General features: G+C 41.1%; 3 protein-coding genes across 28 annotated transcripts in view; 1 reads left to right on the top strand and 2 right to left on the bottom strand.

Moving 5' to 3' along the window:
* The window catches only part of tspan33b (tetraspanin 33b), a 31,365-nt gene extending 29,273 nt beyond the window's left edge, over positions 1 to 2,092 (top strand). The window contains exon 8 of the mRNA XM_058646203.1: positions 1,931 to 2,092. Within this exon, the coding sequence (XP_058502186.1) occupies positions 1,931 to 1,999 (69 nt within the window). The 3' untranslated portion in view covers positions 2,000 to 2,092. The remainder of the gene's footprint in view (positions 1 to 1,930) is intronic.
* Positions 2,093 to 2,188: 96 nt separating this feature from the next.
* ttc38 (tetratricopeptide repeat domain 38) lies at positions 2,189 to 15,081 on the bottom strand. The gene is made up of 14 exons (XM_058646202.1): positions 14,969 to 15,081; positions 13,260 to 13,337; positions 13,074 to 13,155; positions 12,106 to 12,277; positions 10,624 to 10,797; positions 8,583 to 8,658; positions 8,040 to 8,159; positions 7,810 to 7,869; positions 7,521 to 7,559; positions 6,918 to 6,999; positions 6,168 to 6,333; positions 4,065 to 4,224; positions 2,927 to 3,000; positions 2,189 to 2,558 (listed from the first exon to the last, which is right to left on the bottom strand). The coding sequence occupies exons 1-14, from the start codon at positions 14,996 to 14,998 to the stop codon at positions 2,471 to 2,473; spliced, it is 1,401 nt and encodes a 466-aa protein (XP_058502185.1). The 5' UTR covers positions 14,999 to 15,081; the 3' UTR covers positions 2,189 to 2,470.
* A 600-nt stretch (positions 15,082 to 15,681) lies between these two features.
* mical3a (microtubule associated monooxygenase, calponin and LIM domain containing 3a) overlaps positions 15,682 to 25,426 on the bottom strand; it is a 90,854-nt gene continuing 81,109 nt past the window's right edge. For 18 of the 26 annotated variants that reach the window (XM_058645733.1, XM_058645705.1, XM_058645709.1 and 15 more), the window contains 6 exons: positions 25,192 to 25,242; positions 24,183 to 24,233; positions 21,350 to 21,415; positions 18,824 to 18,923; positions 18,319 to 18,392; positions 15,682 to 17,693 (listed from right to left, as the gene is read on the bottom strand). In XM_058645733.1, coding sequence (XP_058501716.1) covers positions 17,509 to 17,693; positions 18,319 to 18,392; positions 18,824 to 18,923; positions 21,350 to 21,415; positions 24,183 to 24,233; positions 25,192 to 25,242 — 527 coding nt within the window. In that variant the 3' untranslated portion in view covers positions 15,682 to 17,508. Of the gene's footprint in view, positions 17,694 to 18,318; positions 18,393 to 18,823; positions 18,924 to 21,349; positions 21,416 to 21,532; positions 21,684 to 24,182; positions 24,234 to 25,191; positions 25,243 to 25,426 lie in introns of those variants that run through there. The other 8 variants (XM_058645720.1, XM_058645734.1, XM_058645712.1 and 5 more) reach the window with 7 other exon arrangements.

Below are 25,426 nucleotides of genomic sequence, written 5' to 3'. Positions count from 1 at the left end.
TGGGTTGCAGATAAGTGGCACCACATTATAATCTGGACTTCTCTCTAACAAGGCCTCCAGAATAGCGATTGTGGCTGGCAACACCACGTTGCCGTTTAATGAATAAACGTTCAGAGGCTTCACCTGCAACTAGGCTTTGGTGCGCCTAATTGTCTATTTTCCTCTAAATGATCATTTAATTTCCAAAACTGACATGTTGTATTGAAGGAGACCTAGAAGTAGTGATTGAGACCATAAACGCCTCAGGAAAATGCTAACTGACGTTATAAATCAGGCGTGAAGTAGGCTCATTTTGCCCATAGACAAGCAGCAACGTCACACCCTGGTGGCTATTTAATTCATTCTTACTTACTGATTCACTTCATTGGGAAAACAGGAAGACTCCGGTCTCTGGTTGGAGACGCCTGGTGAAACTCTGCCTGCCTTAAAGGAATACTTCACTGATTTGCATTTAGCTTTGTATTACTAGAATAGGGGTAGTATTTTTGAAAAATTGTGCTTCCCAACCTTAGTTTCCCCTGAGTTGAGGTATAGGTCACATATTCAGGCTTTAAAAAACTTATGATAAAAATCTTATGATATCGCATTTTTAGTAGTGATATAAATTAGCAATAATTGTGCAGAAGTCACTAAATAGAACATTTTTCTTTTCTTCTTGTTCATAAAAACGAGCCAAGTGAAGTTTAAACTGTGACATATTTCCAAATTTCTCAAATTCAATCTGATTTTAAACATTTTGAGTACTTTTTGCTCAGGTGTGTTTATATAGTTGGTGATTTTTATCTTATTTTTTCCATCAGATTGTCTCGGTTGTGCTGAAAAAAAGGAAATAAGACACTCTACATTCTTATAGCCTCTGTATATACTGTATGTTCTAACATAGTAATGGAAAAAAGCAGCCGAAATGCTCCGTGTTCTCAGGGTTAAATAACAAAGACGTAAACATTATTTGATGAGCCTCCGGCCAACTTCCCTTCACAGCTTCTCCTCACCTCTCACAGCGTGATTTTTGATCTTAAAAAAAACATCCCATGAAAACATATTTTCGGTACAGACACCAGCAGGGTGTCGGGTTAATGTGAGGCCACTGAGATATAACTAATTCAAAACAGAGAGTTATGGGGAAGACGGCAATAACTAGGCACAATGGGCCACTGAAATTTTAACGACACATTATTCATTTATTACACACGGCTCTAGTTCGAAAGTGCAGGTTAATGTGCAACTGAAGCGGAAGCCTGAGTGCGATATTGTGTGATTATGTGTCCAAGAAAGGAAGACACTCTGTACAATATCTGACCCATTTCACGTGGCGCTGCCTGCACACGGCGCCGCAAATCCCAAAGTGCGAATGAATGCTAATAACTTGAGTCACCATGTTAGACTGGCCGTGAAATATCATTAGCGGCAATCAAGAGCTTTATCGAAATAATTAGTCCACTAACCTATCAAAATGATTCAGGTACTGTGACAGAGCATGTGGTTCTGACAGAGGATCTCTAACTTGATCTATCTCACTCTCATATCTGCCTTGATTGGGTCCCCGGTGATTCGGCTGAGACGCGAGCATGTAAATAACCAATGAGTGCTGTCAAAACAATTGTATTAGCATTACAGTTGCTCTGATGTGCAGTAAATCTGCGAGTTACGTTTTGTTTTTTTCCTCCTCGTGCGTTCCCAAAAAAATTTGTCTCACAATCAACTCTGCGGGGAATCACGCCATTAGGAATGATGAGCCTGTAAATCTTAATACGATCATTTTAAGTGACTCTATCCAAACCGTTTCTTCTTGTTCTAAAACATCCCCCCCCCCCCCCTGTGCCAAATGAGCATTACAACCCTCTGAGGGACCTTGAAATGCTCAGCACAGGGGATCCAGTTACCCACAGAGCCCGGTCTGTAATTTACATTGGCAGCTGCTGTCCTCCAGATTGCAGGGATCGTGCTGTCCCAGATCCTGATCTCGCAGATCCGAGATGAGATTACCTCAGTGTTGTGAGAGCAGGCCGACACAGGGGAAGAGGAGGGAAGAAAAGAACTGCGCTCCACTCAGCTCCTCGGGGATGTGCAAGGATATCTTCTTTTCTTTTTTTTCTTCTTCTACATCTCTGCAAATGTTTGAGTGCAATTGTTATTCTTGAGGCGTGGTGCACTTTATTCTGTTACGCAAATGCTCTTTCACATGAAATGTAAGAAGTGTGCATTTATTGGGTTTGATATTGGTTTTTGTAGTGCTGTTGACATGAAGACCTTCTCTCAGAAAAGCATTTCAATGTGCTCTTGATAAAAGTGAGAAAGAAATCAAGTAAAACGATTGTGTAATGTAGCTCATAATAGCAATGTTTAAAAAGCTTTTCATTGAAAACTGTGCTGTGTTGAAGGTTTGAGCTGTTGTGATAACCGAACATCAGCACGACAGATTGAAATGTCACTTCTGCACGGACACTGCTCTGCACAACTTGCACTCCTTCTAGGCATGAAGAGCCAGGGCTTTCTGCATGAGGCGATCAGTCAGAGGAGAGTTTGGCCTCACGGCATCACGCTCCACTAGAAGACATCTGGGAGAACACAAACACAGCGTATGGAGAGGAACACAGATTCAGAGAAAGTACAAGTGGAGAAGCTAACCTGATGAATAATGAAGGCACTACATGCGACACAGACCGAGGCTGTTCGTTACACAGCGAAAGCATATCGTCTGTGTTGTGTGTGTGCGTATGGAAGGACACGGCGGCTGAAGTAACAGGAGTGGGCAGGAGCCCCCAGTTGAGCTGCATCAGTTCTTCAAATAGTGCAAGAACTTTTCCCTTTTTTCGACTTAATCCACCGAGTAGAATCTCCCGTTAAAACGTGGACGACGAAACAGAGAGAAAATGAAATGAAGGAGGACTGAACTAGACGTTTGAAACCCGCAGTAACTGCTCACCTTCCCAGTTTCTGGTGACGCTTGTTCTCTGACTTCATGGCTGCATGTATGAGCATTTGACTGAAGACGTCTCTCTGCAAACAACAGTGAACAAGCTCATTAAGCACAGACCATTCCAGCAGTGTCTTCCATTTTGTGTTACACTTTCTACTGCTACTCTTTAAACTGTTGCACCTTGGGGAAGAGTTTCATGAACAGAAAGAACGCAAAATCCATCAGCATCCATCACAGGGATTCATTATTTATACACTTTGCTCCACATTCTCTAGCATGTTCTTAGACTGAAAGGCTTAAGCTCTCATGTAGAGTGTTCTTCACCTCTGGCCTATTTTCACCCCCCGACAGGGATTTCTGTTTTCCTCAAGAAAACACAAAACAATAAGATCTATGATATCCAGGCAAAAATAAAGCCTCAAGGCATTTAAAGGGTGCATAACAGAACTACAGTTGTGCTTGTTTTGGTCCCCAAAAATAAGAATCCCCCAAAAAATCTCCACACTAGCTTTAGTGTTCATTTTCTTCATTCTTCACTAGGGCTGCTACAATGAATCGATTCATTGATTATTTATCGGCAACTATTTATATTTAAGTGCTATTATTTTTTTCAATAATAAAAAAAACCAACTCTTTTTTATTGTAAATACTTTCTGTTTTCTTTGTTACATATAATAAAGAAATGTATTAAAACAAGACACTGAAGAACATCATTGTCTGACACTCTATGGACCAAACTACTAATCGATTCATTGAGAAAATAATCCACCAATCAATTACAAAAATAGTTTCGTTGAGTCAGACAGATGAAAATAAGGTTTTTGATGACCTTGACATGATGCGACCACTCAGAAGGGTCACATGAGTGTCTTCCTGTTTTATACAGGTTTGTCAGACAGCAGGGGACAACTACGCCCCCTGCTGTCTGATGTCCTGCATTAGTTGTTAGTTGCAGCCTCAGTAGTAAATGCCGGGGGAGATGGACTTACAGTCCTGCACCATTATGAACTACAGAAGCCCAAACAAATCTTCCGAAACCATTCATTTGAATGAACTGATTAAAAGCGATTAATCGTCCAGCCCTATTTTGCTTCATTCTTCTTATTTGCTTTGAGTTGACCAACTCTCCTTGTGTGGAACTTACCTGAGCATCACTGCCGCCGACGTCGACCATGTGGTAGCGTAAAGGGTACAAGAGATCCACGGCTCCACCGTAGTTGCCTTTGTCGTATTCAACGAAAGCCTGACACATGGGAACGCCTACAGTGCCGGCCAGCCGGTGTTGCTGATTGTCTCCCGGCTCCCTGTAGAGAAAGGCGATTGTTTAAAAGGAAGAACATTTCTGAGAACAATTGTTATTATTATTATTACAGTACATATATATATACTGTATTTGTGAAGCAATAAATCTTGGACCACAAATAAAAATAATTGCATACTTCCTTATACGCTACACTAGACCTCACCAAACAGTTTCATCTAGATACGGAGGACAAAAAAGGGTGAGACTATGAATTGGTATCGAAGCAAATAATAATAAAAAAAACCCCACAACACATTATTCATACAGACGTCTGATGTGCCTGATGTATTGCTGCGGTCTGACAACTGTGGCTGAGGATAGTGAATGTGATATTTACCATCTGAGAAAAGAAAATGTGAAGTCTGCCGACATGTTTTGACATGTGGGGGTAAGTGAGAGAGTGAAGCCGGGGCCAGAGTGGGCAAGAGAGAGGAAAACAAACTAAAAACAGCATTGTAGAGTGACTTCACCTGAGCTGAGACCCTCACATCATCACAACAGGCAATCATTCGCCTTTTCCTTACTTTCTGCTTGTTTCCTGCTGTGACTTCCTGCTTCACGTGGGTTAGGGTTAGGGTTTATAATGACTTCTAGCAGTTCAATGCCAGTTTGAAGCAAGAGTTTTTTTACATTTGCAATGGCAACACGTGGCTGTTCATACAGCAGTAAAACACGGTCAAATTAATTCCTTAGCAGCACTTTAAGGCGATCGGAGGAAACTGTAACTTTGCTCATTCACATTTAAATACCTAATCTAAAAAAAGTCAAAACAAAATGATGAAACCATGTATATGTTTTAATTAACATTTTAATTAACAACAAAGTCAGTACATAATTCTGCCTGGACACAATTTATTCGTTTCCTTCTTTTTGAAAATAATGCAAGGGGGGGATTTATATAAATAAAAGTGTCGCAGCTGCTTTAGAGACAATGAATGATGAAGGTGATACAACGCAGACTTTGCTATTAGCGCCGCTTCAGGGGCCAAATATTGACTTGCTGTCGTTTCGTGTAGGTCTGCACAATCTGGGGAAAATATCTGCATCTGACAGACGCTTGTGATTTGATTTACAATAATAATTTAAAGTGGAGCTTCAGCTGTGAAACCGATTCAAAACATGCAGCGTTACCAAATGAGATGCTGTCAGAATATCACCCTACGCTCTCATGTAAGGATGAGAAAATAGTATATGTAATTATTTCATTTTTTGAATAGGCATAAAATAAATGAACAATCATTCATCGTTTGAAATGATTATTATTCAGCTCTATTTCCCATTCATTAAAGCAATATTTGCATGTTAAAATATGAAAAATCAATGAGGTCTACAGAAGAGCTCCAGGTTGGTTTATTTGCACAGACTGACAAAGGTATTACTTATTATTTTTCCAAGGTGTGAGAGGCATGAATATCCGAGCAGAGCCAGATATGCCAAAACACTGTCAGAATTTCATGGATTAACGAACTGACACAGTGTATGTGAGCGACGGAAATTAAACAAATGCAAAGCTTTAACAAGTCTGCAGCCTGCCCGATAACTCAAAGTAGAGCTGTGTGTTTCCTACATAGTTTCCTGTGTAACTTCTTGTTATTTGGGTTACATTATGTCACGGTAAAAAAGCATGAGAATTTAAAGCACGGGTCTTAAATGGCAGCTTTCTGTGGGTTTTTCCTGCCAGACAAAATTGAGAGCACGGGCTGTGAGTGGTTGGCATGCCAGAACACATTATGACCACAGAACTCCACAGAGGCAGCAGCTGCTGGTGCAACATCTGCTGCAGAGAGAAGACCCTGGTCTCAGAGATGGACTGCAGCTCCGTATTCTCCCTCTAACCTCGACCGTCCCGTGCTCAGCTTTACGTAAGACCTGGGTGACTTATGTAACGCTGGCTGTGAGTGTTGAGGTTGTTCGTGAAAGGGAAAGAAATGGTGCGGAACTTACTTGGCCAATTCCTGGAGGCCCTCCAGCAGACGCTGAGAAGTCCTGCTCTCTTTAGCTCCGAGCGACGCCATGAGGAAGTGGAGGTCATTAAATATGGTCACGTGGTCCTCGCTGTGAGGCTGCGTTTTCTGGAACATCTCTCTCCAGCGATCGCTCACGCACACACCTAATCACGCACAGATACAGAGACGACTACTGATTAAAAGCTATATTCAGTCTCTGTTTTACATAGAAAAAAAAAGGAAAAACAAATCTTTCCATTGCGGTTTAAGTTACGACCACACATTTTACTTTATCTTAAAGGTGCAGTGCATAATGTTCGGTGATTGATGATATTATTCTGCCTCTGTTTTGGTCCTGGTGTACTTTTATATGCTGCGTCCTGCATCTGAAAACTGGAGGGTGTGTATACAGCAGCGATTTATCCAACCAAACTACTGTACAACTGGCTCCTTTAGGCCTCAGATTTCACTTCTGAAGCTTTTTCATGGTACATTTCTTTTTTTTTTTCCGGTCATACTCCAACCTATTTGCAGGCATCTTGCTTTATTCGAGCAATGTTGCTGTTGCATTGCAAATCACTTCCCGTGTAAGATCGATTTTAACAGCGAGAAACAGAGAGGTGTATGGAGCTGATTTCACTATGCAACAGACTTTTGTTTACATTTAAAAGTTACAGTTTCAAATACATAGCGGTGTTTTCATCAGGCCAATAAGCTCTACTCTGTGAAATCAACGCATGCATCTTACCCTCCATTTCCAGTCTGCAGAGCATTGAACTGGCATCGACGGTGTCCAACATGGATCCCGAGGCTTTACAGCGTCTGAATACCTAGAAAAACAGGACGTCATTCACATTTAACCCGCACAGAAGTAACATAACATCACAGCCTCCACACACTGACATCTTTCGGAGGAGAAAAATCATAAAGAAGACATGTTCATGTTTTACAGGAGTCCCCCTGGTATGAGCTGGTTAAACATTCATGGCTATCGGCTAAGTTTATGTAAGAATTTTTTTCTGCTGCGTTCAAAACTTGAGGCAAGCCTGAGTAACATTATGAAATGGTCTTGTATAGGTGAAAGACGTCAAAGAGCTTTACTTTCAGACCGTCCCACTCATTTTGAGAGGGAACAGAAAGCGCTTTGGCAGTTGACACTGGAAAAGGACGGTGGGTTTTTTAACTTCCATTGATTCACACTTGCCTTCTTGACTCACAAAAAGAACAACACATTGCTCTTAGCCTTTTGTCCCCTGTGCATTGGGACATACATCACTCTCGAGAGAACTCACAGGGTACTCGGACGGATATACCGTTAAAGTGTTGATGCAAAGTCTCGACACAAACCGACCTGAGAGTCGTATATTTGCAGAGCGGCTTCGTACTGCCCCTGTGGAGGAGGAGGAGGAGGAGGAGGAGGAGGAGGAGGAGGAAGAGGGGGCAAGAAAGACAAGTTTAAATAACTTCAGACTTGAGAGATAGGCCGGGGTTATAGATTGTGTTGACACAAATTAATCTCCCGATATAATCAACTCTCGACTTGAAATTACCCAGGGGAAAGGATATCATAAATACAAGTTCCATAAGCACTCCCACTGCCAACTATTCGGTTGACTGAGAAATCTCATTATAATCTTTACCTTCTCGATGAAGTATAGAGCCCAGTGCCAATAGTTATGACTCGCCAGGGCATCAGATACCTGGAATTAAACAATACATATTTCATTTTTACCTGGAGCTGTGAAAATCTGTAATTTAAATCTGCTGATTTTTGTGGAGAGTAACAAGGTAACTGAATTCGACAAGGTTATAAAAATGTGATTCATTATGAGGGGGAGAAAAAAAACAAAACAATTCCATTGAGTTGTACCTGCCAGTCCTTCTCTTTACTCTCCATAAACTTCAAGCCCTTGTCAATCTCAACCTTCATCTCGTAAACATGGGCTAAAGAGTGGACCGACCAAGCGTCATCTGGAACCAGGCTGAGGCCCTGCACAAGAGCAGCAGCCGCATGGATTAGGATTAGGATGCAATGGTAAGATTACATATCAAAAACAATGGGATTCCTTTTGTTTTTATTCCTGACGTTCCTACATCATTTTACTCCTATGTCGCAGCTGCTTTGTAAGCATTACACATACAGGTGAGAACATCTGGGCTGCTGACGTTTGGATGAGCTGTTTATTATGGCTGGGGGGGGGGGGTCGGCAGTAAATGACTTACAGTACTTTACTGCACTCATGCAATCAGCACAGGCACAGACTTCCTGGACCACAATAAAAGCAACACAGTGTTAAAAAAAAAATAAAAAATAAAAATATATATAATATATATATATATATATATATATATATATATATATATATATATATATATATATATGTGTATACTAAAGAAACAGAGAATATCTCACCTCCATGGCAACTCTTTCAGCCTGGTCATAGAAACGAGTCTCCAGAAGACCAAAGGAATATAATCCTTTCAGATAACTGCCGGCACAAACACAAACACATAAGAACATCATTAAAAACACAGGAATGACAAAACGTTTTATTCACTCACCAATTTTGTTCTTTTTACAGAATGTAATGTAGGTGTTGTAGAATGCAATAACAATGTCTATTAAATGAGCGTACGACAAGGTCTATATCACAATGGAAAGTGACAGTTGGAAAAACAATGCTCTGGTAAAGCAGTTTTTATAACTTCTTGGAATAAAGCATCTATTGTTCCTTAGCCTCGATGCTTTTTTAAAATGCATATCGATCCGCTGTGGTGACCTCTACTGAGGGAGAAGCAAACTCATCTGATACAGTTCAACTTAATCCCTGGGGAAATTCCAGCAAATTTATAAGAAATAAGAAATGCATATTAAATGAAATATATCAGTGACAGTGAGGGGGGGAAAAAATAAATAAATCTAAATCATTTTAACACAGTTGATAACCGCAGTGCGTTACCACCAACTCTCTTCATGCTGATAACTGCAAACTCGTTATTGCTGTGGGGGAGTATTGGATTTTATTTTCCCTTTGGACGGCGAACTGTAGATTTGTCTCCACACAGACAATCGCTTGTTACCATCGAGTGTTAAAATATTAAACGTATTTTGTTTTCGTCTGTCTGGAAATAGCGGAAGAAGGAAGGCTTTGCGGGAAAACAATCATTTATTCCCTTTAAGGGTTCCTCAACCTGAAAGGACACATGCATGACTGCAGGGTGGAGACTGAGGCTTTCCAGAGCAGTACGCCTCATTTACTGTCCTTTCTTCTCACCTCTACCAGCCCACGACCCGCAGCTTTGAAAGACTAAAAGGTATATTAACATATACAGTACGCCACTGGTGTGCCCATGTCCTTGTTAGATTTTGATCATTCTTTAATGAACTTCATATTTTCCATGTCATAATAAAGGGTAAGAGTAATAAATCACCCTTTTTGAGGAGATACATTTGTAGAATTAAAGGTTCAGTCAGCGTAAGAACAACTAGTGACATTCCAATCATGTCAGAGAAGTCATTCATCTGCGCGTGGTGTTGTAGACCTGTGAAAACATGACGGTGGCCTCTCTAAAGCAAGGCACTGTACTGCACATAAGCAAGGCTTATTCTGAGGCTATGGAAGGATTATTCACTTACATACATAGTTAGGGGGAGTATACAGTATTGCTATCAATAAACCCTCGTAATGTCACACACGGGACCTTTAAGTAACAAAACACCATCTCTCTGTAGTTTTTTTATTTTCTCTCTGGAGCTTTCCTCCGCAGCGCCGGCTAACAGTGATCTGTGGTTATGTGACGGTTGGTGCAGAGCAGGTAGCGTATAGCGGGTGTTTAGAGATGTGAGAGCTCATTACATGTGCAGTTTACGAGCGGCTATGAATTATTTTATTTATTAAGGCCCATTAAGTCCAACTGCACTTGTTTAGAAACTCAATTAAAATCCCAACAAGTTCTATATAGCCCAGTGATAATCTGTAATATTATTCGTTCATCATGACTCACACAAAGTCAATATACTATAAATTGTGTGTATCGACGCCTGACACGAGTGTTTTACAGTCCTCATTCCACTCCCATTATATACATTCGGCAATATACGGAGAAGACAAGGTTTGTGTAAGTATACTAGAGCTGCAACTAACGATTATTTTCATAATCAATGAATCTGTCGATTATTTTCTCGAATAATCATTTGGTCCATAAAATATGAGAAAACCTTAAAATGATGCTGTTCCCAAATGTCTTATTTTGTCCACAAACCAAAATGATTAACTTTTAATGATGTCTTTGTTATCCAGAGCAAAGAAATGAAGAAAATACTCACATTTAAGAAGCTGAAACAATCAAAAATCTTGTTTTAATCATGAAAAAAGCTTCAAACCGATTAATCGATTATCAAAATAGCTGTCGATTAATAGTTTCAGCTCTATAGCATACGCTGGTTTGCATACCTGGACAAAGGTATTTGTGGTTTCCAGTGAGGCAGCACTCTGGCCACAGAGTCCCTCATCTGGACTTGGGCTCCCAAGTAGAAGTAGGAGTCATGGGCAAACTTGAGAGCCAGCAAATCAGTGGGGTGATCGACCAGAATGTCTTCCCATGCATCACAGGCCTTGGAAAAGTTCCTAAATGAAACACGAGTCAGTGTTACAGATGCACAATCTTCTATGAAGACGCTAAGGACGAGAAAATGACTCCACAATGAGATTCATAAAGCGAGAATTGGAAACCCTTGACAAATAAATGATCTGCTCAGTATCTACTTATACCCAACTTCCACAGAAAAAGACACGGCAGACACAGAACACAACAAATATTACTTGCTAGACTGTGAGTCACCATACAGATGGATGCTGTGAATCCGAAGCATAATGCCTCCCAAAATGTCACAATGGAAAACATTGATGATGAATGAACAACAACTCTTTTTTAAAGTCTTTTGTTATTCTCATTATAATAATAATAATAATAAAAAAGAAACATTCTTCTTTCCCAGGCAACTTATAAAACAAAGCTGGTCTGATCCCTGCTGAGGCTTATTAATTAAGGTGTTAATCCTGGTGTGAACTGACAAACTGTTTATGCTGTTTACTTAACATTAGATCACGCAAGCCCTGAATAATATCAGGTATGAACAGGACTAGAGGACGCATTAAACACTGCCTGAAAAATTCATGGTTATTTATATATGTGGCTATTGTTGTAATTGCCCTCTGGCTTGTTGCTCTCACTCTCTCTCTCATAAAAGCCTGATTCACTGAGTGATACCGAGATGATTCTCCTATCTCTGCAAAGATATTCTGAAATTCTGTGAAAGGGACCAGAGGGTTTTTCTTCCTCGGACCCACTTTACAGTTAGTGAAACCACTGCACACCTGGGGAACGCTAAAAGCTTTGAAATGGTTCCATACCCTTGCTCAGATCTATGTCTAGCCACAGTTTTGTCACAGATATTCAGGAGTTCCTTACACTTCAGCGCTTGGTTACACCTTGATATGCAGGGGGAATTGTGGGGTCTTATATACACACACACACACACACACACACACACACACACAGAGTCCGTGTGCCTTTCTAAATGGCAATACATTTCCTTTCAAGGTCTATTTCAAAAAGCAAAAATAATGAACTGAAGTTTTTATTTCACTATCAGTCATTGTCATTCTTTTTTATTCACTTTTTTACTTGCACACCTATTGCTTTTTATTTTAGGATTTACTGTACGGCATTAATTTAAGTATTAACCTTCAAATACTTCCTTTTAAACCTACTTTCATATCGAGGAAGCACGTCTGTGCATGTTGTGCACACATCGGGAGAAAAATGTTAGTGAAACTCATGCTAGCCTGACATTTTGCACAAATATCACAAGATCCCCATTGATCCATGAGTTGTAAGTGCATTCCCCGTGGCCATGCAGCTCTGGACCTTACCCATGAGAGAAAAGCTCCATAGCCTTGACATGGAGCCTCTCTCTAGGAGAGATGTCCTGGCCGTTGGCCATCTGCACTGTTCGCCTCACTGCACTGGCAAGACGCTCATTCAGCCGAGTGGAGCTTCCCGTTGCCACCAGCTCAAGTCCTGTACTCATCACGTGGCCCATAACTACAGGGGGAAATGAAACAAACCAAACTTCTCATTGTGACATAGGAAACAGAACGGCCCTTTTCCTTTTTTCTTTTTGAACTGAAGCTGACACAAGCTCCATTCATTTGCATGAACACACTTAAATTTAAAATGCATGGTGCTCAAGCTGAGAGCCATTCATACAGTTGTTGAGTCTGAAGCAGATAAGGATCAACCTCTTGCTTCCTGATCTGTGGTCGGTCAACAGATGACACCTCTGGGTAAATAAATGACAGCACAGAATGTCATACTGTTGCAAAAGTAGTGTCCGAAGTCAGCGTATGTTGCAGTATTATGCAATAAGAGATTTAATCTTGACTTGTCTCAGTGGAGAAAACTCAGGTGTAAGATAAGACAATTGTTCATTTGTCCCATATTAGGGAAATGTATGGACTTGTATGACAATAGTAATGCTATAGTTTGAAGGATCCTGGTAATGGTTCAACTAAAAGGGCTGCAGTTATTAATAATGTTAGTTATAACACTTTCCTTTTCATATTCCATCAAATGTCTGCAGTGTGTTGTTTATCAAGGCTTGATATACGACGACCATCCATTAACGATGGAGTTGAGCAGCGTGTGTCTCATAGGCTGTTCTCCCATCAATTGATGTGCTTAAGATGACTCATTATGTTTCACCCAGTTATACATTTAATGACCTCCAGGCATAGGTTTTTACGACTGCCACTCGAATCTCCAGATACAAACATTCTAATAATAAATCAAATATAAATGAAATACAGGTCTGACGTTTGACCACCTAACTGGCATTTACCAAAGTTAGGATCCGCTGCCTGGATAGCAGAAATGCATCCATCAATTCCTCCCAAGGTTTCATCATTCCTCCACTTCACATACTGAGGGCAAAAAATAACACAGTCATTAAACGTGAATTTTATTTGGGGAGACATTATGCAAAATGACAAGCGTGTGAGGCGTGGGTTCGAGCGCTTGCAGTTACCTGTGTGAGTATGGCGTCATAGAGTTTGCAAGCCTCATTACTGCTGGTGGACAGTGGAAGACCCTCTGCCCTCCACGCCTGTCACAAACACGGTGCAGATATAAACACTGTATGCATATGCGTTCCTTTATGTAGCTGACATAATGCTGCACACCTACAGCACAGCATGTTTGTTAAAATCCAGTGGGCAGAGTAAGGTCAGTTAAGGTAAGCTATTTCCATAAACCAGCCTGCACCGGACACTGTCTCACTGATAACATGGCTGCAGGCAGAGACAGAAGGAAACACAAACATTCAGCCACTAAACAAAAGGCTCACCTAATAAAATTAATATATATATATATACTGTATATATATATATAAATAAAATCCTAAAATCTGCAATATCTTAAGCATATGTCCACAGCTTAATCTCACATAAAAGACAGCCTTTATTACCCGTTCACGCTGAGAACATAATTTTAGCCTGCAGGAACGCAGGACCTGCATTCACGTCCCAACAGTATGCAAACCTGAGCTGTTTAACAGTCAGATGGAGGGGCAAATGTATTCTGAAGATATCATTAACTAGTGCAGGTGTAGGTTTTATTATTGTTAAGTAGATACTGACTGCTGGCACCCATGTTCAGCCGGCATCAGTGTCCAGGTCCCTGGCCGGTTCACAGAAAGAGTGATGTGCTTGGCAGCAGGCTTGAAGAAGTCAAACTCCTCCATCTTTGACCCAGAAGCCCCTCACTTCTTCGATCAACTAGTATGATTACTTCATATCCAGCAATCCTCTAAATCCGTTTATTGGTTTCATTTTCAAATTATGCAGATGTGACCAAAATCTGGCAAAACTTGCATTAATACCAATATTGATATTAATAGTAATACCAGTTGATTTTACAGTTATTGTAACCATCTGCCTCTCTTTTGCATTTATGTTAATTTCCACATTTCTGTGTTTTAGGTTTCCTCTCTTTGTAAATCTGCTGAATTTGTTTCTGTACATGTGACACCTACTGCATGTCTGTCCCTCCTCTGTGGCTCTTCCTATGGTTTCTCCCATTTTTCCCCTGCACAAGGGTCTATGTGGAGTTTTTCCTCACTGGATGTGAGGGTCTAAGGACTGCTTCTCAAAATTCTTCCATTTACTAAATTAAATTGTACATTTCCTTGTCCCGGGAACATATCTGATAAAAAATAATGCCTTGGCAATTATGTATAATGACGGATAATGACCTGATTGTGGCCAAACGGTAAACACAGATATTGTCAATATTGAGATCATGTTTACTTTTATATGATTATTCACAGGCAGGAATAGAGTATTATAATTTCAATGTTAGCTGTTTATGTAAGTGCTGTGCTGCATGATCTGGGTGTGGGCCTCACACATTCTGTTGAATGTCTAAGGATTTCAAACCTCTTAAGTTTGGGAAGCTCTGGACGAATCACAAAAAGGACAAATGTAAGAAAAACTGGCATTAATGAGTAAGTACTTTTACAGCAACCCGCAATAATAGAAGGTGCCAATATGACACGGAGGTTAACACATTATTTTAACCCCACATCGCCATATTTATTTCGCTTACTCTCCTTTTTGCAGAAAAAGCTAATCACAGACCTAGCGCCAAACAAACTTATTTCCTTTCTCATGCAATTATTTATAAGTATTTATAGTTTCAATTGACGTCAGAAATTCATGAACGCATGAAAAGTCTCACCTGACAGTCCCTGAGACTGGCTGCGTTCATGTTTGATGCAGAAGGAGACGACTATGAATAATAAACATAAAACTGGTCGGACATTTGGGACAAGTGTTTACCGGAACCTCACGGTGGTTGGTGAATTTTCAAAGTAAGTGCATGGACAAAATGTATGATTTTATTCCGTACATTGACGACATGTATTTTACATTAAACGTGTTATTTTACGGACCTTTGTGTCTTTTAAAACGCAGTGAGAGTGTTTGGAATGTGCGGAGGGAGGGCAAAAAGAGAAAAGGGATGTATGCAGACTTTATTTCCGCGGTTTATTTTGTTAACCGTGCTCCCACTAATCAGAAGGTACTTGACGGGGACAGGGGCGGCTCCAGCCATTTTAACATCCTGGGCAAGATTAGGATTTGGGGCCCGACACTCACTCAAAACAATGTGAAAGTTTTGGTTTGCAAATTGTCTAAAATGCACAAGCTGTTTTTTTTCCTTTCTTTTTGATGGTTAAAAGAGAAAGGTTAGGATTAGTACATATAAAAATAGTATGTAGCCATTACGATTTACATGGTATGTGGGCAAACTATTTTAATTTCATTGTTATTTGTCCAAAGTCGTGCTACATTCTTGGAAATTTGGGAAAATTTGGCAGTAATTAAAATAAATAATTGAATAAATAATTTCATTTTACCCGAGGATTAAAAATAGATTCCAGTGGACAAACATTTAAAAGAACTGCATTGTTTTATTGCCGTTTCCAGCATACATCCAACACCCCTAAGCATTTTAGCTACATGAAGCATTTACATTTTTGAGTCATGTGTCAACAGAACAGTTTAAAAATTAGAATTCATTTTCTTTACATATAATACAGTTTGCACACATGTTAAACTAAAACACTAAAACAACAACCCTTAAAATTATGTAACACTTTGTTTATTTACAGCTCATACAGAGTCATAAATATAGCCTCTAGTGTTTCTGTGCCATAAAACAGTGACCACCTGGATTTCTTTACAGTTGTCAAAAAAAAAAGGCTGTAAGATTTGACTGCCCCCCAGATAAACCATAATGTTTCTGTCAGATGCAAGTTGCTCATAAAGCACTTTGCTTCAGTGTCCTATTAAAAATCTTTGTTCGCTTGGAGAACTGCTGTAGTGTAAATATTTGAAAAAGAGGGAAAAAAAAAAAACTTGAGTTCCAGTGGGATGCACAGACATGACTACCTCAAAAACATAAATTAAATATGGGTAATTAAAATGAAAAAAGGCATTTTGTTCAAGGGTAAAGGATTAACACTGCCATATACTGATCTACGTGTTATCTAGTGCGTGTGATCCTGCGGTGTACTCCTTAAATATTGCATATCCACCAGCAGAGACAGTCCTGTGGCACAGAATGAGTGACATGAGCTACACCGATCTGCCATTAAATAACAGTGAAATCAGATTCATGAATGATAATAGACATCACAATGTTAAATGAACCCGAAAACAGAGTTCTTCTCATTATAATCCTGTCAACAGTCAATTTAACTCGCTGCTGTTCATCAAAGCAGAAAACCTAAAGAACAAAATCCAATATTGAATAAGGGTGTTTGTCAACAGAAGCAGTCAGTGTGATATATACACTGAGCAGCATCCGACAACAAAGCCCATCATTACCCGAGTCATGTGAAGTGTCTTAATATTCATTTATAGTGTAGATCTGTATTCTGTCTAGCTGTAAAGTTCTCTTTTATGTCTGCAGCCTTCATTCCTGACATGCAGTGGCTAATGGATGCATGAGAGTTTTGCACAAGTGCAAGATAATGGGTTTCTGGGCACTCTGCTGTCAAAAAATCTCCAAAAAGTGTTTATCTGTCAAAAGCTAACAAAACTCCTAAATACATAAAGACGTGTCCATATTTAATGGTTGACTCAAGCGAGTGCCTTTCACATAGTGTCTTTGTGGTTCGTACGGATGCAGAAGTCAGTCCGTCGTCGGGTAGATAGGTAGCTTGGGCGGAGGACGTCCTTCCTACAGACGGACTGAGCAGTTATTCACACCTCGGTTGCCAGTAATGTTCAGAGAGAGGGGGAAAAACCGTCTGCTGAAAATGATCCGACTTGCTCTACACTACTGTACACGGAAAAAAACACAATGCTTTACAATTCCTTTACATCAGCAGGACCAAACTGCACTCTTCCCTTTAGATAGTCAAGAATGAAACAAGTCTTTTAAACGTCCTCCCAAAGGCCCTCACCTGTTTGAGAGGATCCGCTTCAGGCCTGTGATGATAACGTGGAGAATGTACTTGCCTCTCCACCCACAGACAGCGAGCACAAGCAAAACTGCAGGACTGCATTTCAGCGGGAAGTTATGTAAACGTGGCAGGTCGCCTCACTTTCAGAGGCAGCCATTGTGTGTGTGTGTGTGTGTGTGTGTCGGGAAATAATCGTAACACATTCACTGCTGCAGGTGTGACAGTTTCAGAACCAACTGCCAGAGTCCATGTTCAGCAGGCTACTTTGATCAAAGATGATGATATTAAGCTAGTGCTTCACTCCCTTTTAAGCCCAGTTGAGATTGAAGCCTTTTGAGAGCATGACACCCTCTAGGTCCTTGTCTTCCTCCTTCTCCCGAAGCCTCTGCTCCTCCAGGAGGGCCACCAGGGCGTCACGCTGCTCCACCACCTCCAACATCTCATTCAGAATCTGCTTCTCCTGAGCAAGCTCCTTCTCTGTCTTCAGGTGATCTGACAGAGGTAAAGTGGAAGGAGAAATTGGAGAAACAAGAAGAGAGCACATTGATATTGTATTGATAAGATTCAGAGATAGGAGACGGGATTGGTAGTTTAAGTGTATATACTATTATAATTTGAGGGTCTACTATGTTATAAATCACCATACACTGCCTCATCACCTTGTTTCAAACACTGCTGCCTCAGGCTGCTCTACTTAGCCAGTCGGCCAACTCTAATGTGACTGTGCAAACACTTAGAGCCTGAGAGCATGTTTTTGGAAATGTCATGCCCCTTAACTAGAGGCTTCCTGATCAGCTGTAAATACCACCGTTGCCACAATAACAAGAGCGTCTCATCAGTTGGAGTCAATCTCACTTACGTATACTGTGCGCATGTCGCGTGTTATTTACTGACAAGATGCTTTAAGAGAACAAGCCAGGAATGCAAACTTTAAGAGCAGAGTTTTCCCTGGGAGAGCGGGGGATTGCGCTCTGCGACAGACTCTGGCCTTTGTAGCTCTGCAGAAACTCTCACACGTGGACAAAAAAAAAATCAAAAAAAATCGAATGCACCAAAGGAAAGTGGAGACCCCTGAGAAACACAACATATGCCCTTCAATTAACATTCCTCTGTTTACCTTCCACAGCCATCCGTTCCCTGAGTTCCTGCTGCAGTCGGCTCTGTCGGTCCTCCAGCTCCAGCTCTCTAGCACTTGGGGACAAAAGCATAGTTTGGACAGGCTGAGTTTGCAAAGGCAAACACTTTAAGTTCTGAAGGGAAACTAGAGTCAGCATAAAAAAAAAAAAAAAAAGATTAGTTAATCCAAAAAAAGGGTAACAAAAAAAATTAATGACATAACAGTGGGTCATTTAATTACTTGTCAGAAAGTGTAATAAAGGTGTTTAATGGATTGCAAATGTGATCACTTCATATTTCATTTTATTATGTTGCAAAACGATTATGACTTTGCAAAGGGCTAACCGCCTTTTAAAACTAATGATGTAATATGCAGAACGATCACAAAATAAGTAAGCAGTCATTTAGGATGGATTCATCTTAGCTGCAATTCTTTGAAAGGAAAAAATACCTTGAACTAATTAGTTCCCCACTTAGCTTCCCCATGGTCAACGTCACATACTCACAATATCATGAGTTCTGACTCATAGCGGACCAGGGCATTCTTCTCTTGGACGAGCTTGAACCACTCTTGCATTAGTTTAGGGTCGTCCTTCTTGCCCATGCCTGGAGGGTGAGACGGAGCACAGAGGAACGAGTGAGAGACCACTCACTGGTGGGAGAGTCCGACACTGACGTCAGAGACACAGGACTGACACAGGCAGTGCGATGACAGCCAAGCCAGGATGTCCTCAATGAGGGATGGTTGGAGGTGGAGGAATGGACACGACGCCTGCGCGGTCAGTCGTGCGACATGAAAGATGGCGCACAGGCGACGGTGGGGAGCTATTTGGTTGATTTGGCGTCAATGCGCACTTACCAGTCCATGCTCTCCCACACACACACACACACATATACAAACACACACACACACAGACGATACATGTTATTGCAACGTTGAGTGTTACCCAGTTTGGAACTGTGTCAGACGTAGCTGCTCCGGGGAGCAACTACCTCCTCCTTTCTATTTTCCTTTCCCCAGAGAAAGTTCAAACAAACAAACAAACAAACAAACACACCAATCAGTGATTTCAAATCATAAGAGGAAAATGAACCCAAGGACCAATAAACGTTTTCCATCCTCCCCTGCTCACATTATCGATCCACCAACAAAAATAAAATCCCTTTAGACCATTCATGCCGAGCAGCTTGAGGGTATACAAAAATGTTATGAATCACTCCGCCACCCTTACATTTTTGACACGTTTAAATGTTCATGTACGACTCATCACAGCGTACACTCCTCTATTAATGTTGCCCCAGAAAACCACACGTCCGATGTGACTGGCGGCATGTACTGGTTTTTCACAATCGGCACAATAAAGTCTGAGCTCAGAGTAGCTGCAAACCTCCCCTACAGTCCCACTATGGGGGGGGGGGACCAGTCACTGTGGCATGCTTAGAAAGTTCTGCTGCTGTGGCGATGCACACTTTTGTTTATCTGACTGCAGCAGGTGGAGCCGAGGCAGTTTCAATGAAACGCCGAAAGGCAGACAGCGATGCAGCGTGACATACTTAGCTGGTGGGGACGAGGCGGCTCTTGTGAAACGAAAAAAGAAAAAAACGTTGTACACATATGTATTGCATGACTGTGGTCTAACTAATTAAGAGACAAGGGACAGAGAGAGAGGGAGAGGGAGAGGGAGAGAGAGGCAAAGCTGGAGTAAAGCCGCTCACGATGCTGAGGAATGCAATATGTGAAGACAAAGGAGGAACAAAAGGCAAAAGTGAGTTTTCCTACAATGAGTGTGTGGTTTTTTTCTTCTTTCGCTCTCTCTACACCATTTCAACCAAAACGATCCACCGGAACAAAGAAAGATTTGCAAAAACAAAACCAGTTCACCACTTGAAAAAACAAAAGCACACTTCTCTACATGGATTAGAAGAAGTTCGGGCGAAAAGTTCCACTGACAGGTGTTAGATTCAGGAACAAACCAGGTGATCAATTCAGCGTTACAAGGCAACAACACTGATTTACACCATCACACCATGCAAGTTGTCACTCGTTAAAACCGCAAACTTGGCCGAAAGCTAGCCACACCTCACTTATATTAACATTTCCCTGTTACACGACACTGCGGAAAATTCCTGAAACACCTGAAAAACAGATACTGAAAAAGGCGACGCGGCTTTCTAATTCATTTTATCCAGACAGAAAACACATGCTTGTTGACGATTCAGTATATACTGGGCCTGCGTACAACGAAAACCTACAACTTGTCCTATCATCATCACAGTAGCCACATTTTTAAAGGTTTAATTTGTTTTTTTTGTTTTTTTTTTATTATCAAGTATTTTTTTGTCATGAACCTAAACAGTTTTGACCATAAAAAAGTATGTGCCAAGTTAAAGTGTTCAGTTCAGCAGCAATAAATTAAAAAAACATTTGCCTCGACGGTCATCACTTACACTTATCAGCCACGCTGATCCTACTGAACTCTGTACCCTGACTTATCTTAATCTGACTTCTCTAAAGAAGAAGTATGGATTTCTTCATTGCCTCCAATGATTACAGAGTGTACTAAATCATTATGGCCTGCCTAAAAAAAAGTAAAAGACGCCGTGCTTTGCAGCAAACTGCTCGAGGCGGGGGTCACGTCACGGTTCATCTAAGTCGTTCTCTGGTTTTATAAAACTCATAAGTCTAAAAATGACCTGGCCAAATGTGGAACATTAACCACAAGGTAGCTGCTCTTATTTACTAGAGTATATTAGACTTTAGATTAACAATAGCGACACACGACTATCAATTCTAACAGCATGTGTTCTTATCCAGTGGACAAAATGTACATTTTTAATCAACTTTCTTACGATAAACGTCTGTAGTTCAGTGCGTTTTGGGAAGATTCCTGTGGGAAGTCTACTGAGCCCGATAACAACAAGGACAGGACAAGGAGGACACGTGTAGGGGAGAGGGGTAACCCGGATGTCCTTACAGTTGCCATGGTAACCCGCCACAACCGTCAGCCAAAGGCGGCAAAGGGTTACGTTACCTTCAGGGGAACAGCAGAGGCAGAAGGAGAGGGGTCTTCGGCGTGGCATCCCCACAAAGGGCTCAACTTCCACAAGACAGAGGGGGAAAGAGTGTGAGGGGAGTGATGTGAAAGGGTGTGTTGACGAGGGAGAGGGAGAGAGGGAGAGAGAATAATGGACAAAATGCAGGAGGAATAGCAGAGATGTAAGCGAAAGAGTGGAGGACACAGGGTGTGGGAGGACAGGTGAAGGGCAAGAAGGGTAGATGCGTGGGGGGGGGGTGAGGAAGAAAAAAACATTAAGGAGAAAATCAAAGGAGGGCAGGAGCACTGTGATAGGGAGAAGACAAATCACCTAGGGAGAGGAAGGTGGGAGAGATCATCTGTGTGGTGTGAGGGATGAAAAAAGGGTAAACATAGGAAAAGGAAACAACAGAAGGCAGAAAAACTGGGCCCAAAAAGAAAAATAATGCCTCCTTTTTGATCTTCCTTCTATTGTCTTTATTTCATCCAGAACTCTCTATGTCAGGTCCACAGGTAATTTCATCTCATTAAAAAAGCCATTACTGATCAGCGGCAGATTCATCTCTCTTCACACACAGATAATTGCTTCTTCTTTAAAAGACCTTTCAGCCTCTCCTTGTAAACATTACTTGAACATGTTTAGACCACTCGGCACAATTTGTCTCCAGAGTGGTGACTTTTTAAGTGTGTCTCCATTTTGAATTGCAAATGAGTACTTATATGCACCAGCAAAACACAGTTTTATCAAGAGGAGATAGTGGATGCTCCCCTAATAAGCCTCGAAATCAAGACTGTAAAGCAAGTGTAGGATGAAGAATATATTAGTTCAAATGGGGGGGAAAAGAGCTTCAGGGAGATTACGAAAATAATTATAGCAAACAGACCGTAGATAAAAAAAAGACAAATAAAGTATGCATCATTACATGACATTAAAATGAGATGGACACAGAGCGCTTCAATTGGAGCTGGAAGAGTGAAATGCTGCAAGGGACTATCACAGAGAAGAAAAACACAACCACAGCTCGGAATAATACCAGTTTGGGGCAAATCACAGCCCTAATGAAATCACGGCTTCACCAAATCATGCAAATATGGTTGTGAAACGCACCGTAACCACCAAACATTCAATAAATCAAGAACTGGATTATGTAATCGATCGAAGTAGGGGATGGAAATTGAAAGGAGAATCCTGATCTAAGTGTACAGACACACACTGACCCTGGCTATAGTGTTGGTGCCCCCTGCAGGGCTCAAGCACAGCCATGCTGAGACAGCAACTCTGCACCTTAAAAGTATGATGTTCGGTCACAGTGTTACAGTTCCTCATCCCTCGATCGAGCCAGACAGAGAAGACGTGGATGACACCTCGCAACACCGGAGTGAACCAAGTCATCCGCATATTAATATGCACATCAAAGCTCCACACAATCTCCTGTTTGATTAGTGACAACAACCGGCGGCGAAAACCCCACACAGAGACGCACAGGCCCTGATTAAATATGAGGGTACGCCCTTTTTCCTCCTTCACGCTGCAAGTACAATGACAAAGACGCCGTTTTTTTTTATGAAAAGCCTGCAGACATGAGGAGGAGGGAAAAAAAAGACGCCATCGACTCATATTCAAACAAAGCCACAGTCCACAGAGATAACAACGTATACCACGTGACGTCTTACCCAGACACAGCTGACTAATCACAATTAGACAAAGCAGCGGAGGGTCAAGGGATTACACATACGTACACACTACACACACGAGATTATGCGCACACACGCACACACACACACACACACTCATTAATACTCGTGGAGTTGTGCAACTGAGCAGGTATGAGAAAAGTCAAGGAAGCCTTTGCTAAGGGAAAAAGGACAAAACTAAAGCAGCACAGGAGGTCAGCGGGGGAGGCTGCAAGTCAGGCCAGCACTTCAGGGTGTGAGTCCGATCAGGGGCAGGTTATAAAAATACATGCACGGAAGACGTGGGTATTTAGGGCTCTGTGCGAGGAAAGGTGTGTGTGTGAATGTACAGTAGCTTTCCTTACTACAAACATAATACTGAATGAAATGCCAATTTTCCCTGTGACAAAATCATTGCTTGATTGATGGAAAATACAACTAGGTGAGACTTGAAAGTGTCAGATACACATAATCTTAGAGCAGAAATATGAGGCAGATTAACACCTGTTGGTTGATGGTTTTATGTCGTATGTCATTTTTAATTTAAGGGATAAATCACCATTCAAAACCACATTCAATTATCTCATGCTAAAACGTCTAATACTTATTTTTTTTTATAGGTAAAAGGTACACTGGTCTGAAAAAGTCAAGACGTCACAGCCACTTAAATCCTGTGCATGCAGTATTTCACTGAACCGCTCTTCAGCTCATGCGCCTCCTAAAGACGCTGCGGTTTGTGCCTCATCCTGCAGTTTGCACCGAGCAACAAATAAGTTACTCATTAATTTGTTCATTCATCATTCATAAGTTTACAGAGATCAAAGACAATCTAAAGAGGACAGCGTGAGGCCAAGTGTCTGATCTCTGTTTGATGTAAAGAGTGTCTGAACTAAAAAACCCACAGAGGGTGGAGGGATGGGGGGGGGAATTGGGAATGGGAGAAGGGGGAGGAACAAGTATTAAAAACAGAAAAGTATTGCATTGAGGCTACAAGCCAACCAACCAACCAACCAACCAGTCAGTCAGTCAGCATTCAAGGGAGATATGAGGGGTGCAAAGCTCAAGTAGTAAAAAAAAAATAAAAAAAAAAGGGAGGGAGGGGGAGATTGGATTAGCCATTAGGTTAGTTTCAAAGCGACAGATTTGAAATACATACCGCCCAGATGCAAGTCCAGGATTTCACTGTAATTAGAATCTCCCCAATAGTCTACAATGACAGGGATATATTAGAGATAGGAGTTATTTTACACAGCCCCAAACTGGGCACACAAACAAAATTCCTCAGCAAACCATGCATGTTCTTGCAAACACACACACACACACACACTGCAGCAACGATCAGAACAAAGTGAGTCCATCAGTATTCACCACAGTGCATAATATGGTTTGTGTTGTGCAACAGTACATGGCATTTCCCAAAAATGATGACAGGCAGTTACATAGATTTGCTGTCTCGCTGTGTGTTGCACTGGCGTCTGCTTAATTTCACACAATTAGCCGTTTGGCGCTGACAAAGCAGCGCGTGCACGTTTGCTCTTACCAAGTGCATCTGATTTGATTTGAAGTTGCACTGCGCTCAGACAACGAGAAAAGAGTTGAAATTCCACTCACGTACGACCCGATCCACTTTGACCAGGGTTTGATAGCAATGGGAGTCAATACTTTGATATTTTCTATTGATAAAAGAGTGGCTGAGTGTTAAATAAGACCTTCGAGTGCATATTATAGATTATATATTACTATTTATTTATTTTTTTCAAAGTAGAAGATACGATATTGGCAAACATCTGTATCACTCAGCTGTAGCAAATGCTTGCAGAATATTCTGATAAGCGTGATGTCAGACAGTAAACCAATTTTAATTAGATTTTTGATCGCATTTATAGAAAAAAGAAAAAAAACCTAACGTGAACTCTCCTCGTTGAGAGGCAGTGAAAATACATTCAGAATGGAAACACACAAATCTATGTTGGGACACACATTCCCCCGCCGACTGGCATGCAGCTCGGACTGACGGACGATGGCGGACATGTCATGAACAAACAGGGATCGACAACGTTCAGAGATGGAGAACTGTTGCAGTGTGTCATCACAGATGGAGCCATTGTCATTGATTGTTTTTTTTTTTGTTTTTTTAAAAAAGAAAAGAAAACTAAATCTAATACCTGATCTTCTTTTGTGCTGTTTGGGTAACGTATAAGTACCTTTATACAATCCTTTAAGAGAGTAGAGTGGTAAACAAGTTAAAACATAAACAAGTAATTACAGAAACAGCTGATGGGGGGGGGGGAGTAAAACGTTATTTGGTGGGTGAGGAAGTGGTCACATTAGCGGGAACGCTCCGTGTTCATCGCATCTAGATGACTTGCATTCATTTGCATGATACAATTGTTTTTAAAT

This window comes from Solea solea, chromosome 12 (genome assembly GCF_958295425.1).
Source record: "Solea solea chromosome 12, fSolSol10.1, whole genome shotgun sequence".
NCBI classification, from domain to species: Eukaryota; Metazoa; Chordata; class Actinopteri; order Pleuronectiformes; family Soleidae; genus Solea; species Solea solea.
This window is presented reverse-complemented; position numbering and strand designations above follow the sequence as displayed.

What these genes read in the sequence shown, in the direction of transcription:
- ttc38 (XM_058646202.1), bottom strand. Translation starts at nt 14,998, where the DNA reads ATGAACGCAGCCAGTCTCAGGGACTGTCAG. An exon ending in CCAGTCTCAGGGACTGTCAG is followed by an intron (nt 13,338 to 14,968) that starts GTGAGACTTTTC and finishes TGTTTGTGACAG; the next exon opens with GCGTGGAGGGCAGAGGGTCT. An exon ending in CGTCACCAGAAACTGGGAAG is followed by an intron (nt 2,559 to 2,926) that starts GTGAGCAGTTAC and finishes GTGTTCTCCCAG; the next exon opens with ATGTCTTCTAGTGGAGCGTG.